Here is a 15,014-nt window from a genome sequence, read left to right as displayed (position 1 = left end):
ATCTGTAGATCTGTTTTACATGCTGAGGGCCAGATTTAGTAAACAGGGCAAATTAGAAGGAGGATGCAATGCCATGAGTGCACCGACGGGAGTGGAAAGTCCTGCGCGTGATCTACTGACGACACACACGTTCAAGAACCAGACTGATCTCATGAAATGGCGTATATATGACACACCGATAGAGAGCCTAAGTCCCTCCCCTTCCGGTCGATCACCATGGGACCTTATTTCAGAAAAATATTGAATGGGTTGATCTCGTTTGAATTGTGCCCTGAATTACACATATGATGTTTGTCAATTTAAAAGATACGTTTTAAAGTAAAGAAAGTCGCAGTTTGATGTAAAACCGTTGAGGTATAAGACTGTGAAAATACGTAAAATTACAAAGACTACAAACCCCAAAGGCGCACATTTTCTCTCAATGAATGAAGCTAACTTCACTGAGGCTATTGTCCGTCATTGTTTCTATAGTCTTACGTTATAATCGTAACGTTACGCCGTCATACCTGAGTGTTTTGTACCAGACTGCACACACACGAGCAGCGGATCTCACTCGTTGTTTCGCTTCCCGGGAGATGTAGTTCATAGAGCGATTTTCACATAAAACTAAATGTTACTCTTCTGTTTTATGACAAACTGCGACGTTTTTGACTTTCAGAATTATCTTTTAAATTGACAAACATCATATGTGTAATTCAGGGCACAGTTCAGACGGAATAAAAAGATAAGTTGTCACCATTCATTCAACTAATGACTTAACGTTACATTACTGTATACTGTATATAAATATATGACCTACCCCAACCTCGTCCCTAAACCTACCCGTCACTGGGGTTAATACCATTTATGAAGCTTCCCCTACCATCCTAAGGAAAAAATATCGCTCCCCAGATGTAGATCTACATTTTGCTTTATTTCGCTCGGACATTTAACGGCGTGTACATACACGCGGATAGCTCAAAATGCGTATACATAACACGCCACTTGACTTGAAAGTGGCGTGTGTGTTTACGCAAAAGTCATGAGGTCATTTTGCAAGATTAGATTAGTTCAAACACAACAGTTCATTTAGAAACTAAACAAAGGGAATCTCTTACATTTGAATCATTCAATCAAGTGATTCGTTCGAAAATGCTAAATTCATTCAGGAACTAAACAAGTGACTTTATTTGTGTGAGCCTCATTCACTTACAACGTTCTTGAATCTTTCAAGTGATTCGTTTGACAACGCCATTTCATTCATGAACGAAAGATCAGAAAAATATGATTTAAAATCACTGATTCATTAATGAACAAATTTTTTTTTTTTCCGAATCATTTAGAGACTCACTCATAAAGACAAGTTTGAATCGTTCATTCATGAAAAGAGTCTGGAAATCTTGTTTCTAAAACATAAGTTACTGTTTTAATATACCGAATGACAGCAGAAAATGCAGCATAGCATACTCTCCTTGAGAAAGCTTAACGCTTTGCCATCACCGCCTTCAGCCCTGATAACACAGCGTGACCCAGCACTGCTGTCACACCACTGCCAGCTTTCCCACTACCTCACAAAATGGTGTCACCTGCCATCACCCGCCTGAGGCAGAAAGCTCTGCGTGTGTAAGTGTTTAGTTGACGAAGCGTCGCATCTAATGAAATTCAATGAACGCGTCTGCATGCAACCATTTAAATGGTTTCAAAACCCCACATACAACATGTCCAAAAACTGCCTTTAAGCTCACAAAATGTGAATACGGAAGGAGTGTTAATCTGCGCAACCTATGAAACACAAACTAGAGGAGCATCATTTTGTTTTTGACAGATGACAGTTAACTTACTCTTTATCGCTTGTTTTAAGATGTGTACTTTGGAATAATTTAGAGGATGTGTGGTGGGAAGTAGGATACACTACATGCATCAAGTTTCTAGATTAAAATGTATTTAAACGGAAGAGAAAAGGACACCGGGGCTAGTTGTCACAAGTTGTAAGCCCTCTTAAAATTTAGTAACTTTTATAAAATAAGATTACAATTTGTTTTGCCACTGCTACTGATAAAAAGAAAAGAAAAAAAGATTGAAAACTGGATTATTGGCTGCTGAAAATTCAACTTTGCATCACAGGAATAGATTACATTTTGTAAAGTATTAAAATTAAAACTTATTTTAAATAGTAATATTGTGATACATCATCACAGTCTTTACTGTTTTTTTTTTAAAAATCAAATACAGACAGCTTTGTTTAACTATTTTCATGCCTCTGTCTTCCCTAAGTTTTTCTTTACTTTTTTAAATCACCTTTTTCCCATGAGTTCATTTTCAATGGTGACAATTTAAAAAGTAAAAAGGCTAGAGGTATTAATAGGAGGCAACGAAAGCTTCATGCATTATAGAATTAGCAAATTCTGTTTAAAATATTTAAAGTTACATTTAAATAGTTACAGTTAAAGTTCCATTACCCAAAATTATTTCACAGGCAGATGAAGCAGGTTTTGTCACTCTAGTTTATGGGTGATGAAAATTGCAGTAGTTGTGTTTACAGCAAATTTCAGATATCCTCTACTATATAGAATTGTTTTCTGTTGACAGAATGAAAAAAAAAAAGTCACAATTCTGATCTTAAAGGCTGCATTTTCATCAGCAGTTGCTTTGAGCAAAACAGCCAAAGTAAACTTTTCGAGCCAAATTAAATGCTATTTTGGTGTCGTATAAAGCTAATCTCCAGTTTGTGCCGTGAACTCCAGTGAAATGCAGATTAAGGTAAACAGTGGCACTTTTGTGTGAATGCTATGGATATTTCTGGCCGTGAATTGCACTGATATAAGAAAAGCCCCCGGAGACCGCAGCACTACGGCTAAGAGCATTAGTGTCACGCACCACAGCTAATCTCGACGTCTGAGCTCCCCGCTCCGAGGAGAAGGCGGGATGCTGACAGATGCTGTGAAAGCTGCTACTTGTGGTTTAGAGATAAAATCTGAATTAGTGTTATGAATTCTAATTTACAAACACGAATGCATGATCTTCTGTCTTGCCGTTTGGCTCGAATCCCAGTCAGAATGAAGTCTCAGAATGCTCTTTGGTTGCAAAAATCAATACGTTTTTGATTTTTGCTCCCATGAAATAAGAAAAAGTCTGTTTTACTTTGTGTAACCTGTAAGGGAGGGCTACTGACCAACGTGTTCCAGACTATAAACCAGAGTAAAGCTAATGCAATTCATACAGTGTGCCACAGTCTGCCAATACCAGAGGTCAGTGATTTAATGGTGTAAAGGACATTGTGGATCTGTCGGTGCGATGTCTGCAACATGCAATGTATTTTTGCAGTAAAAGTATGAAAATGCACGAATGTCAATGTATTAGACAACAAAATACCAAGTCAAGTGGCATTTATGACATTTTTTTTCGAGATCTCATCACACCCCTAGTGTTTACTAAATTAAATTATGAAATGATAAATAAATTGTAGTTACATTTTTAATTCTATGGACAGCCCAAGTTGCATTATTATAAAAAAAGACAATATACACTACATTGATAAATTAAAGGGATAGTTCACTTTGAAATTATTTTTTGGTTTGTTTTAGCTTACCTCAAGGGCATCTGAGGTGTAGGTGTCTTTGTTTCCACAGTAGTTTCAATTTCGATATTTTTAGGTCAAACCATTCTCGTCTGTCAGTCATATAATGGAGGTCTATGGTCACCACCTCAAAGAGCATGCACAGAGAAGTCCAGATTAAACATGATTTAATGACTCGTAAATGTAAGTACACATTGATGGCCTAAGACACGAAACGAGCGGTTTGTGTGAGAAAACGAACAGTATTTATATCGTTTTTACCTCTTGTTACCACAGCCACAAAGCGTCCGCACCCTCAGATCACTTGGCTGTGGTTACAAGAGGTAAAAACGATATAAATACTGTTCGTTTTCTCACACAAACCGCTCGTTTCGTGTCTTAGGCCATCAGTGTTTACTTACAAATTACGAGTCATTAAATCATGTTTAATTTGGACTTCTCTGTGCATGCTCTTTGAGGTGGTGACCATAGACCTCCATTATATGACTGACACAATAACGGTTTGACCTAAAAATATCAAAATTGGAACTACTGCCGAAACAAAGACACCTACATCTTAGATGCCCTTGAGGTAAACTAAAACAAACCAAAAATTAATTTCAAAGTGAACTATCCCTTTAATACATTTTATGGACAACCGTGTGAGACTTTTTAAATGGCTTACATTTCAGCCCAGAGGAAAAGGACGACGATGAAGATGGAGGTCTTGAGGAAGAAGCGGAGGAGGTTTTAAGAGGGAAGGAACTCTTCCCGCGTCGAGTGGATGGAAGTACCACTCGCGAACGCTTCAGTGGGATCACTGCCCTCGGAGGAGGAGCCACCCGTCCGTGATAGTCAAAGAGCCTAACCGGTTAAGAAGAAGTGCAGAGTTTACGAAAGACGCCATAACATCATTATCATTCAAAACCAGCCTTTTGACTCGGAATTATATGCCATCTTAAAAGGGTTTTCAGCTCTGGAAACGTTTCTGACTCCTGGTTCCCGGTTTCCCTGCAATTAGTAGAGCTACTTTTGAAATTCCTCATGAAGGAAGGCAGGCGAATTTCTCAAAAGAATTTACAGAAAAGAAAGGATGTCAAAGAAGAAAATGTCAAACTAAGGCACATGCCCTCGCTCTACCATCAATCTCTCCTTGATATTCACAGCTCTCCACCCAGCTGACATTTAGCAAATGTCTCTGCTAATAAAAGATGAGATCATAAGAAGGAAACGAGCGAAAAAATAAAACAGGTCTTTTCAGAAATTAAAGATGAGCTCCATTTACTCAACACTGATGGATTTCTTTTCTCTTAATTCTTTTCAAGGACAAACTGTAGGCGTTTTAAGATAAATAAGAGTATTGATTTTCTGTGAAAGTCATTTTTAATCACTTTAATTTCTTTGTGTGCATCATTTTATAGGTTTGAAGGACTTGAGTGTTTCAAAATATGTGCAATTAGATTAAGGGTTTCAACAACTGCAAATAAATGCATGCATACCTATTGTAGAAATCATCTCTATTAAATCAAATTTGTAACCACGTAATTGCACACCTAACATTAACATTTTTAATATATTTTTATATTGTAATAATTTCACAGTTAATCTCCAAATTAATGTAGAAACAAAATAAAGACAGTTTATACATTTTAAACGTGATTAACCGGTAGGAAATATACAGAAATTGAATAAAAGTTATCAAACACTCCCCAGTCTTCACTGCATACATTTTAAATATAGATCAGATATAGATAAATATAGATCAATCCTTATTAAATCTACAAAAGTCAAGAGAAGCGAGTGATTTTCTTTTTGTCTTTTGTTCTGTGATTTACATTAATGACAGACAGCAGCAGGTTTATTAGGCTGCTGTCACTTTAAGAGCTGAAGCACATGATGCAGATCTGACACATATCCCATGGACTTACAACTCTTTATGGTCATTTAAAACTGGGTTTAAACATCTGTAAATAAATGCATACATACCTATTGTAGAAATCATCTCTGTAGTAATCATAATCAAATTCATAACCACTGAAAGAGACAAAACAAAGGCACAATGTAAAGTGTGATTCACTATGACAGGAAAATGACAAAAATGGTTTAGGCCTAAACTGATGGGATTTGCCCCTTGATTTAGACATGTATTTACAGCTGAACTGACACTGACAGATGTGACGCAGGAAGATTTTACACTTTGAACGCTAATCAATTTATAGCCAAGATTTAAACGTGTAGAGACACTCATTAAACTCGTGCAAGTCAAATAATCCACGTTCTTCAGACATCTTCAGCCATCATAAATCATTCAAAGCTCCCAAATACAGTTACTCTTCGGTAACAGCAGCAATCCAAATCTCCTGTTAGTTAGAATCAGACAGTGAGAAAGACCTCCGGTTTGTGTGTGACCCCTACCTGGACTCCATCTAGTAAACTTTGTGTGAACCCTTTAGAGTAGCAGCACTTCTCTTCAGAAGACTTATAATGTCAACTGACAAGGAAAGCAACAGGGATTCTTTTTCAGTCATTTTTATTTCATGTACAGGGCAGTGAAATAGAATATGAAAACGCTATTTTGAATTATTTTACAACTTCATTTCAGCATGAAAATTAGAGTGAATATTTAAAGGAGTAGTTCACTTTTAAAAAACTTTTGCTGATAATTTACTCACCCCCATGTCACCCAAGATGTCCATGTCTTTCTTTCTTCAGTCGAAAAGAAATTAAGGTTTTTTATAAAAACATTCCTGGATTTTTCTCCATATAATGGACTTTACTGGGAACCAAACGGTTCAAGGTCCAAATGAGAGTTTCAGTGCAGCTTCAAGGGGCTTTAAACGACACCAGACGATGAATAAGGGTCTTATCTAGCGAAACGATCGCTCATTTAAAAAAAAAAAAAAACGAAGTTTAAGTTTTATAAGCTCAAATGGTCGCCTTGCTCTGTTCTGTGATGCGCATTTGTGACTCTCCTGTTCGAACTCGTTCATCAAAATGAATGAATCTTTTCTAAGTGAATTCATTGAAAGAACTAAATGACACGAAAAAAGATTCGTTGATTTTGATGAACGAGTTTGAACAGGAGAGTCATCACAGAACAGAGCAAGGCGAGCATTTGAGCTTATAAAACTTAAACTTTGTTATATATAATATATATATATTTTTTTAAATGGGCGATCGTTTGGCTTGATAAGACCCTTATTCATCGTCTGAAATCGTTTAAAGCCCTTTGAACAGTTTGCAGTTTGCACTGTTACTGTCTTTTCGACCTTAAACCGTTTGGTTCCCGTTAAAGTCCATTATATGGAGAAAAATCCTGGAATGTTTTCATCAAAAACCTTAATTTCTTTTCGACTGAAGAAAGAAAGACATGGACATCTTGGATGACATGATGGGGGTGAGTAAATTATCAGCAAAAGGTTTTTTTTTTTAATTGAACAACTCATTAAACTGAAATTGAATATGAATTTCAGAATGTCTAGGTCCTGTACTCTGTCTGCCTTTGCTTTAATAACTGAATTTTAAGCACTGAATCCAACATGAATAAAACCTGATAATCAAGTTCTGCATGTTAAAAAGGACATTGTGTGCTTTAAATGGAAGCAAAAACATTCGACCTTTTAACACTTGCATTACATTCGAATTCTGGGTAAGACTTCAGTTGTGGGTCAACCCTAACTGGATTCAATACAACAACAAATAAAAATGTACTTAAACAGTATTGTAACTTTTTTTAATATTTACAAACTCTGATTTTATTTAATTTTTGCTGGTAACGCCAAAATCATGCATTCAACTTGATTCTCACAGTTGAGATTGATCAATTACTAATACATGGATTTATTTGGTAAATTGTAGTTTATCTCTTCTTAGCCAATTCAATTAAGCACATTCATTTTTTTTTATGGACATTTTTAGAACTTATGTGCATCTTTGCGGTTCCAACAGCTGGGTTTTATAATGCAATATCCCAAAAATGCACATAAAAATATATGGATGGAAACATAGCTAACGATTAATTGTGCATGAAACATCAGGACAACTATTAAGGAAGCAAACAAGGTCAACCTTAATGCAATTGAGCATTTAAATGCATGCCATGCACATTATGAGTATCCAGTCAACTATATCAAGTGGAGTAAGGACGATTTTGGGACCATTTCCAAAACAAAACCTCATTATATTCCATTATTGGCATCTCTCTGTTCTTTTGACCATTTCATTCCTAACTAATTAACATTCAAAGCTATTCTTTGTTGGTTGGCTCCTGTCGTATTCTCTTAATTAAGCCTATACCTCTGATTAAATAATGGATGGGGTTGCGTTAGTCAATTTGAAATGCAAATCAAGACTTAACGAATTTCAAAAACACAATGAGAGCAAGAAATAAAGAATTAAAAACCCTGAATCAGCTCTTATGGCACATAAGCAACTGAATTGCCCAAAATTCTTAAAGTAATTAAATGTTTCATTACTATAACTCTATTATTCAAATTGCTAGTGCAAATAAAAGAAAAAGAAAAGGCACCGCCATTACATTTATGGATCTAAACAGAAACATTGTTAATTCAGTAATTGTTTCATGGTCCAGTCACTGTTTATTTAGCATTCGCTAGAATGTATTGTTTGCAATAAAATGCTCTGAATCCCCATAAAAGCTTGCCAATAAAGGAGTAAATGCCTAATACCTTTTCAAGCATTGATTTTTCCACTCATTCCCTGCTTGGTTAGTTTTCACTGATGCGTCTGGAGCTTTTCGCTTCCTATAGGAGTTCAACAAGCTAACCGAACCTGTGAGACAACTGCAACTTCAGCAATTGAATGAATGTGCTGATAAGACCGCGGGTTGTTCTGTTATCTAAACCTGATAATATGACAAATGTGCTGACGGCTTCATTCAGCAACACCAAGGAGACTGTAATCCGTTCTACCTCAGCTCTCCTAACAAGGGTGCATACAAGAACGGCGAAGGGATTTCATTTACACTGCAGGATGTTATCTGAAGCAACATTCACACAGTCAGAGGGAGTTTTGTATAAAACATACATATACAAGTATAGTCATATGTTGCCCTACTATTATAGGAAACACACCCACCTGTAGACAGCAGTTAGGGGTCGTTTGGATCCCGCTTTAGGCCTGTAGGGTTTGGGCTCTCCAGCCATATTAATATCTGCAGAAACACAGAAGAATTCAAAGTCAAACACTAGTAGAAAATAGTTTATACACACTTAACCCTAAAACCGTATTCTGGACAAATGTGGGCAAAATACTTCCCTTGGTCTGAGCGGTACAAGACTTGGCTACTTTTCCTAAGTTTGCCTCCTGAACACACACATTATTTTTTGACTCAATTCTACAATGTTAAATGGGTGAAAAAAAACCTCCTTAATCTTGTATTTGGGTCATAAATGGGCACCCATAGAAATGACTGTGAAAAACTGTAATTTAGATCATTCTAAAATAAGCCAAAATAAGACACCAGGTGACAGCAAAGTCACTTCATCTTTAGGTTTTAGCTCTAAGAACTTATTGGAATGATATTTTAATGTAGTTAAAAAATAATAATAATAAATAAAACATAAAAGTAAGCATAATTTACATAAAAAATATGGTACTTTTTGAAGTAAATAAATTCAAAAATACCCCCGAAATTAAAACAAACACCATGAATGGATAGAAAAAACTTTATCGAAGACAGTGATATAACATTTATAATAAATAAAAATTAGGATCACACCTGAGTCCTCTGTGCCCACATTTGTCCACAATTACAGGATTAAGGGCTATAAAGTGCATTCACGCCAGACTTAGAATCGTTAACAAAAACATGTATTTTACTTAATTTTACAGTAGGCCTACGTACCTAAAAAGTGCTGGTTAATATAAGGTTAATCCATTGGTTAAGGTTAGGTTCAGCATTAGTAAATTATTACCCAGTTATTGTAGTAATAATAATAAACAAGTTCAGGACACATATGTACATATACATATATAAATATATATTCATGTATTCTAAAAACACAGCAAAACTTTGTTTACCCAATATATAATCTGTAAAACTTTTGTGCAATATAGCTCTTGCTATGAGTGAATACGGTTTGAGGGCTACTGTATACCGCACAGTGTCTTACGATCTACAATTTAAATAGAAATGTAGTATGCCGTTTTAAAGATTCCAGTCCCATTCGATTGAATATTGTAGCAATGTTTACAAAGCCTGTTGCGATTGCGACTGGTGTTATGGGATCAAAACGCGAGGATAAAATATGACAGAAAACATGAAGCCTTTTCAGAAAGCATTATCTTGCAGAAATCCTGTTATATATGCTGATCTGGTGTAAATGCTCAAGCACATCGGCTCACGGAGTGACTCAGACGCGGTCTAGCCAAACAGCAGCATAAACATCATGCTTTTAGGAGAATTCAGGTTTCAATTTCCATTTAATAAAGCATCTGTTCGTTGCTTCAGATGGATGCGCCACCTGCGCAAGGGTATCTGTCCAATAAAGGAAAGAGATGCAGCAGCAGAGTGACATCTATTTTTCATTTTTATGCTGATTGATGGTAGTCACAAAAGGGTCATAGCTGTGGACACGAGGGAAATGTCTCATTCATCTGTATCCGCTCATTGGACTTCGCAACGGTTGCCTGGAGACAGACTGAGCCGAGAGGAGCTCTCCGTGGTCCTGAACCCTGGGCTGGCTGAGGGGGGAGTGGCTCTTTTTCACTGTTTGGATCGAAACACCATGAAAGCTTTCCATTGAGACGGGCACTCACAAAGAGACATCCGCAGCATCTGAAACAAGCCCTATTTTCAATGGAGATACCAAGGTCTTACTCACAAACATTTTGTATTTAACATAAGCAGTGTTTAGAGTGGTTCTAAAAAGTAAAATAAAAAAACACCAATGGCGTGAATGTCAATGCATTACATAAAATGATCAAACTGAGTGGTATATATTTTAAAAGCACACTGTAAAAATGAATACCCTTTATCTAATCAATAAACGTGTGGCAACAGATTACAAGCAATATTATTAATTAATATTAAAAATTTGAATTGGGTAATAATTAATCAGTTAACAATTTAAAATGAGTTAAGTTTACACCGAAAAAATTTAACATCTCTCACTAACAGATGTAACTGATGTTAACAAGCAGAACACCTGAAGGAGAAAACCGTCATTTTAAAACAGACAAACACTGATCACCATAATGGTGACTTTTTTTTTTTTTTTGGTTGTTGTAAGTTTTACTCGTTTTAAATTGTTAACTTTTAAGGAATTAATCAATTCTAATTTGTTAAATTTAATTAATAATATTGCTTGTAATCAGTTGCCACAATTTTTTTGATTAGATAAAGCATATTCATTTTTTACAGTGTAAGCACACACACACACACTTCAGAAATTTCACAAAACAATTGGCTCCAAACGATCATATGTATATCAAACGCATTGGTTTGTCAAACGCTAGTGGAACCTCATGAGGCAAACTTCACAATTTTAACCTGAGGCCACCCTTAAAAATATTCTTGTTTGCCGTAACCCGACCGACCCTGTCAATTTAGGGCCGACCCAATTTTTATTTTTTTTTTCCTTTTAGTCCGACCGACTTGCCGGTTGTAACCTGCGTTCAGCCCGACCGATTTTTTTTTTTACTCTTCAAACGACCAATTCAAATTCAATAAAATAATATTAATTATATTTTAGTTAGTATTGTAAAAGTTGCTTGTGTCTACATAGCCAACAAACGTAGGCTACGTTCTTTCTTAAATAAAAACCCGTGGCGTCATAGTCATCCGATTATGTTTACACCATTGGTTTAACGTTAAGCGTGTCACTATATGGCTTGTACGTTCGCTCGTTTCAGTGTTCCCGCTTGGTACCCGGTATTAAAAGGGCAACGGGGCTGAATATCAACCATTTCTATAATAAAAATATTAAACAATTTGTCTGTGATGCAATTGTGCTATTCGCAGTCCAGAAGAGAGATCGATCTCTCACCCGGAGCCACAGCGCGCACAGCACGACAGCCCTGCTTAATGAGTGACAATGAGGACAAAACGTGGTTACACTTTAGATCTGGGATATTATTCTAATTGTATTTTAGATTTCCGCTTTCAAAGATTATAAAAAGAAGATATTTGAGATGAAACCATTACAGACGCATTGTGTCTAGCGCAACTTCCTTCCCTTCACAGCGCTGCGCTGTCATTTCTTCCTAAAACCCAAACGTACCGTCAGAATCAGCATGATCGGTGATTGTTGTAAAATGCAGTCTGTACTGTTGCTAAACTGCGGACGCGTTCAATCATTAAAAGAGCTATTAAAAGCACAAAAGTCTGCGCAAGAGAAGTTGTTCACGACGCGCGACACGCGCTCCGAAATGCACTAAAACGAGACAAGAAAAGTAGGCTATCGCCTCATTTTGGGCTTCATATGCGCATCTAAACCATCAAATATACATAAAATATAAAATGACCTGATCTGAGATTCATTTAAACACAGTTTATGTCTTAATTGGATGTAAATTGGGAGAAAATGATGGTGCATCAGTCATCTAGCCTACAGTAGAGTTCTGCATTCGGTCTTAAAGGGGCAGTAGTCTAATAAACGTGACGATTGAGCCAATGCGAATCAAACAACAAAAGGCAGATAAAAATCACTCACAGCTCTTGAATGAATAACTTAAACTTTAATAAGCATTAATCTAACTATGATAAACCATAGTGTCATTTTACATTTGATTACTAGCTAAATTAAATTTCTTTTCAGAGAGAGCGACAGACTTAACTGAAAAGCTAATTTTAGACCTTCCTGAAATTAAAGCACTGTGTATATAGGCTAATTTGTATCTTTGTTTAATTGTATTCTTTGTTTGACCATGTGTTTGTACTTGTTTTTGCTGATCTCATGTATATATGCATAACAAATAGATATTTTATACATTTTGTGACATTTTGAGCCTAAAATGTAACTGGTCGTATTTTGCATTAACACCTAGCGGTGGATGCACAGTTTGAAGACCCAGTCAGTGACGTCACAATATGCATTTTTTTTTTTTAAATTCACGATCACCATCTCCAAAATTGTACCTTTTTTTTTACACTGAATCTTGGAAAAAAAAAAAATAGACCTACCTACCGACCCTTTTTTTAAAAAAAATTGCTGTTACTGCAAACCAAAATATTTTTAAGGATGGCCTGACAGGCAACAACGAATATCTGCATGTAATTTGTTGTGTTGGTTTTCTCTGTACATCATGCTCTTTTCCCCCTCTCTATGAAGAACGACTTGCATCTTCCACCACCTTGTCTGACCTCTTCTCAGTTTGACCTTACAAACACAGCCGTGTACAACCATAAATTACAAAAATCTAGCAATTACAGTTGCAGACTATGAAAAAAAAAATACACAGAGGATTCACTGAGAGGAAATGATGAGCTCAGTACCTCCTCTGAATTTTAACGTGACCCATTATGCTTTTCCGGATCTTACCTTTCCATATATTACCATGAAACTGACACCATAGTAAATGTTCTTATCACTATGAATCGGATGTTTCCAACACTAAGCGGTAGACTAATTACAACAACCTGGCTCATCTGACCAATCAGAGCAGAGTAAACCAATCACACAACGGACAATCAGAGCAGAGTAGGCTCTCAGAAAGGAGGGGCTTAGAGACTGAATTATCAAACCATTTCAGCGACTGTGAGAAAAGAGGTCCTGCTCAATGTATAATATGAGGAAAATTCAAGTGTTTTTGACATCAGATGCACCTAAAGCTATAGAAGACCTCCAAAACCAACCTTTAAAACAGCACTTTAAAAAGGTATGGTGGTGGACATTAGGGGAACTGAAAATTATGCAACTAACCACATATATATACACATACACAGTTGGAAAGCAATATAAATAAGCATTTAAAATAATAGGAGAAACACCTTCAGTTATGCATCTAATCAAACACCATTGTATTTTGTTCACTAGGCAATATGGCTAATACTACTGCAATTTTTGTCCCAGTGTGTGTCCAGTAAATCACACTTCTACACAAGCTTATGCATTTACAAAATAGTAATTTTCCTATTCAGCCTATGTCATGCAATTCTGCACACTGTGCAGTTCACTATAATATGCAATTCATGGTCACCCCGTGACGTCCATTGTAAAACCATTTGAGAACCACCAAGTATTTCCGAGATCAAAATATTTAAAGTCCCTCTGTGGTGAAAATCAAGATTTTAATGTTGTTTATATGTCTATGTGGTGTTTGAATGTGCTTTAAGACAATTCAACCACTGCTGAGTATTTTCTCCTTAAAACTCCGAACCAAGGACAGTCTCAAAAATGACGACACACTACTTTGTAACCAATCAGGCCAACGTGTGAGCCGAGTGAGGAGACGGGGATATGCATATTCATAGAACCGCATATACTAATTGAGGCAAGGGTGTAGTTACAGTCAAGCTACTTTAAAGGGATAGTTCACCCAAAAATGTAAATTCTGTCAGTATTTACTCACCCTCATGTTGTTCCAACCCCGTAAGACCTTCGTTCATCTTCGGAACACAAATTAAGATATTTAAGATATTAAGATCGCTCCTGCATACAGTCCATAGGCTTCTTGAGGAACTGGCTCTTGCTGTCCCCGAAAAGTCATTAAAGACATCGTTAAAATAGTCCAAGTGACTACAGGGGCTCAATCTTAAGTTTATCAAACGACGAGAACACTTTTGTGCGCAAAAAAAACAACAAAAATACGACTTTATTTCAACTATTCGTTTATTTCTCCCTCTGCACGAGTCAGGTTACTAGTTTAATAGCGTAAGCTTCTGTTATTGTACGTCACACGCATCACACACACATGACCAGCGTCGGCCAATAGTGAGCCTACGTGTGACGTAGCTCTACGCAATCACACTACGTTAACTGACTTACAGGCTCATGGAGAAGGAAGTGATAGTTGAAATAAAGTCGTTATTTTTGTTGTTTTTTTGCGCACAAAAGTGTTCTCGTCGTTTGATAAACTTAAGATTGAGCCCCTGTAGTCACTTGGACTATTTTAACGATGTCTTTAATGACTTTTCGGGGACAGCAAGAGCCAGTACCTCAAGAAGCCTATGGACTAGTATGCAGGAGCGATCTTAATATCTTAAATATCTTAATTTGTGTTCCGAAGATGAACGAAGGTCTTACGGGGTTGGAACAACATGAGGGTGAGTAAATACTGACAGAATTTTCATTTTTGGGTGAACTATCCCTTTAAGGCATGAAGAGTTCAAGAAAAAAACGTTTAAATGTGTCATTTTGGGATAAAACAATTTTTGACTACAGGGGAACTTTAAATGGTTTCTAAGAAAAGGAGTGACTAATGAAACTGAAATATGTGCAAAATAATTGGGAAGTGAATGGAATCAAACTACTGGATTGTAGTGGAGGAAATACACAACCGACAAAAACACAGTTAG

General features: G+C 36.4%; 1 protein-coding gene across 6 annotated transcripts in view; it reads right to left on the bottom strand.

Annotated features, from left to right (window-relative positions):
- Positions 1-15,014, bottom strand: part of ralylb (RALY RNA binding protein like b) — a 136,513-nt gene that overhangs the window by 6,960 nt on the left and 114,539 nt on the right. For all 6 annotated transcript variants that reach the window (XM_039684934.2, XM_039684932.2, XM_039684931.2 and 3 more), the window contains 3 exons: positions 8,633-8,708; positions 5,522-5,569; positions 4,221-4,399 (listed from right to left, as the gene is read on the bottom strand). In XM_039684934.2, the coding sequence (XP_039540868.1) occupies positions 4,221-4,399; positions 5,522-5,569; positions 8,633-8,708 (303 nt within the window). The remainder of the gene's footprint in view (positions 1-4,220; positions 4,400-5,521; positions 5,570-8,632; positions 8,709-15,014) is intronic.

Source organism: Pimephales promelas, chromosome 22, assembly GCF_988280905.1.
Source record: "Pimephales promelas chromosome 22, fPimPro1.hap1.1, whole genome shotgun sequence".
Lineage (NCBI taxonomy): Eukaryota > Metazoa > Chordata > Actinopteri > Cypriniformes > Leuciscidae > Pimephales > Pimephales promelas.
This window is presented reverse-complemented; position numbering and strand designations above follow the sequence as displayed.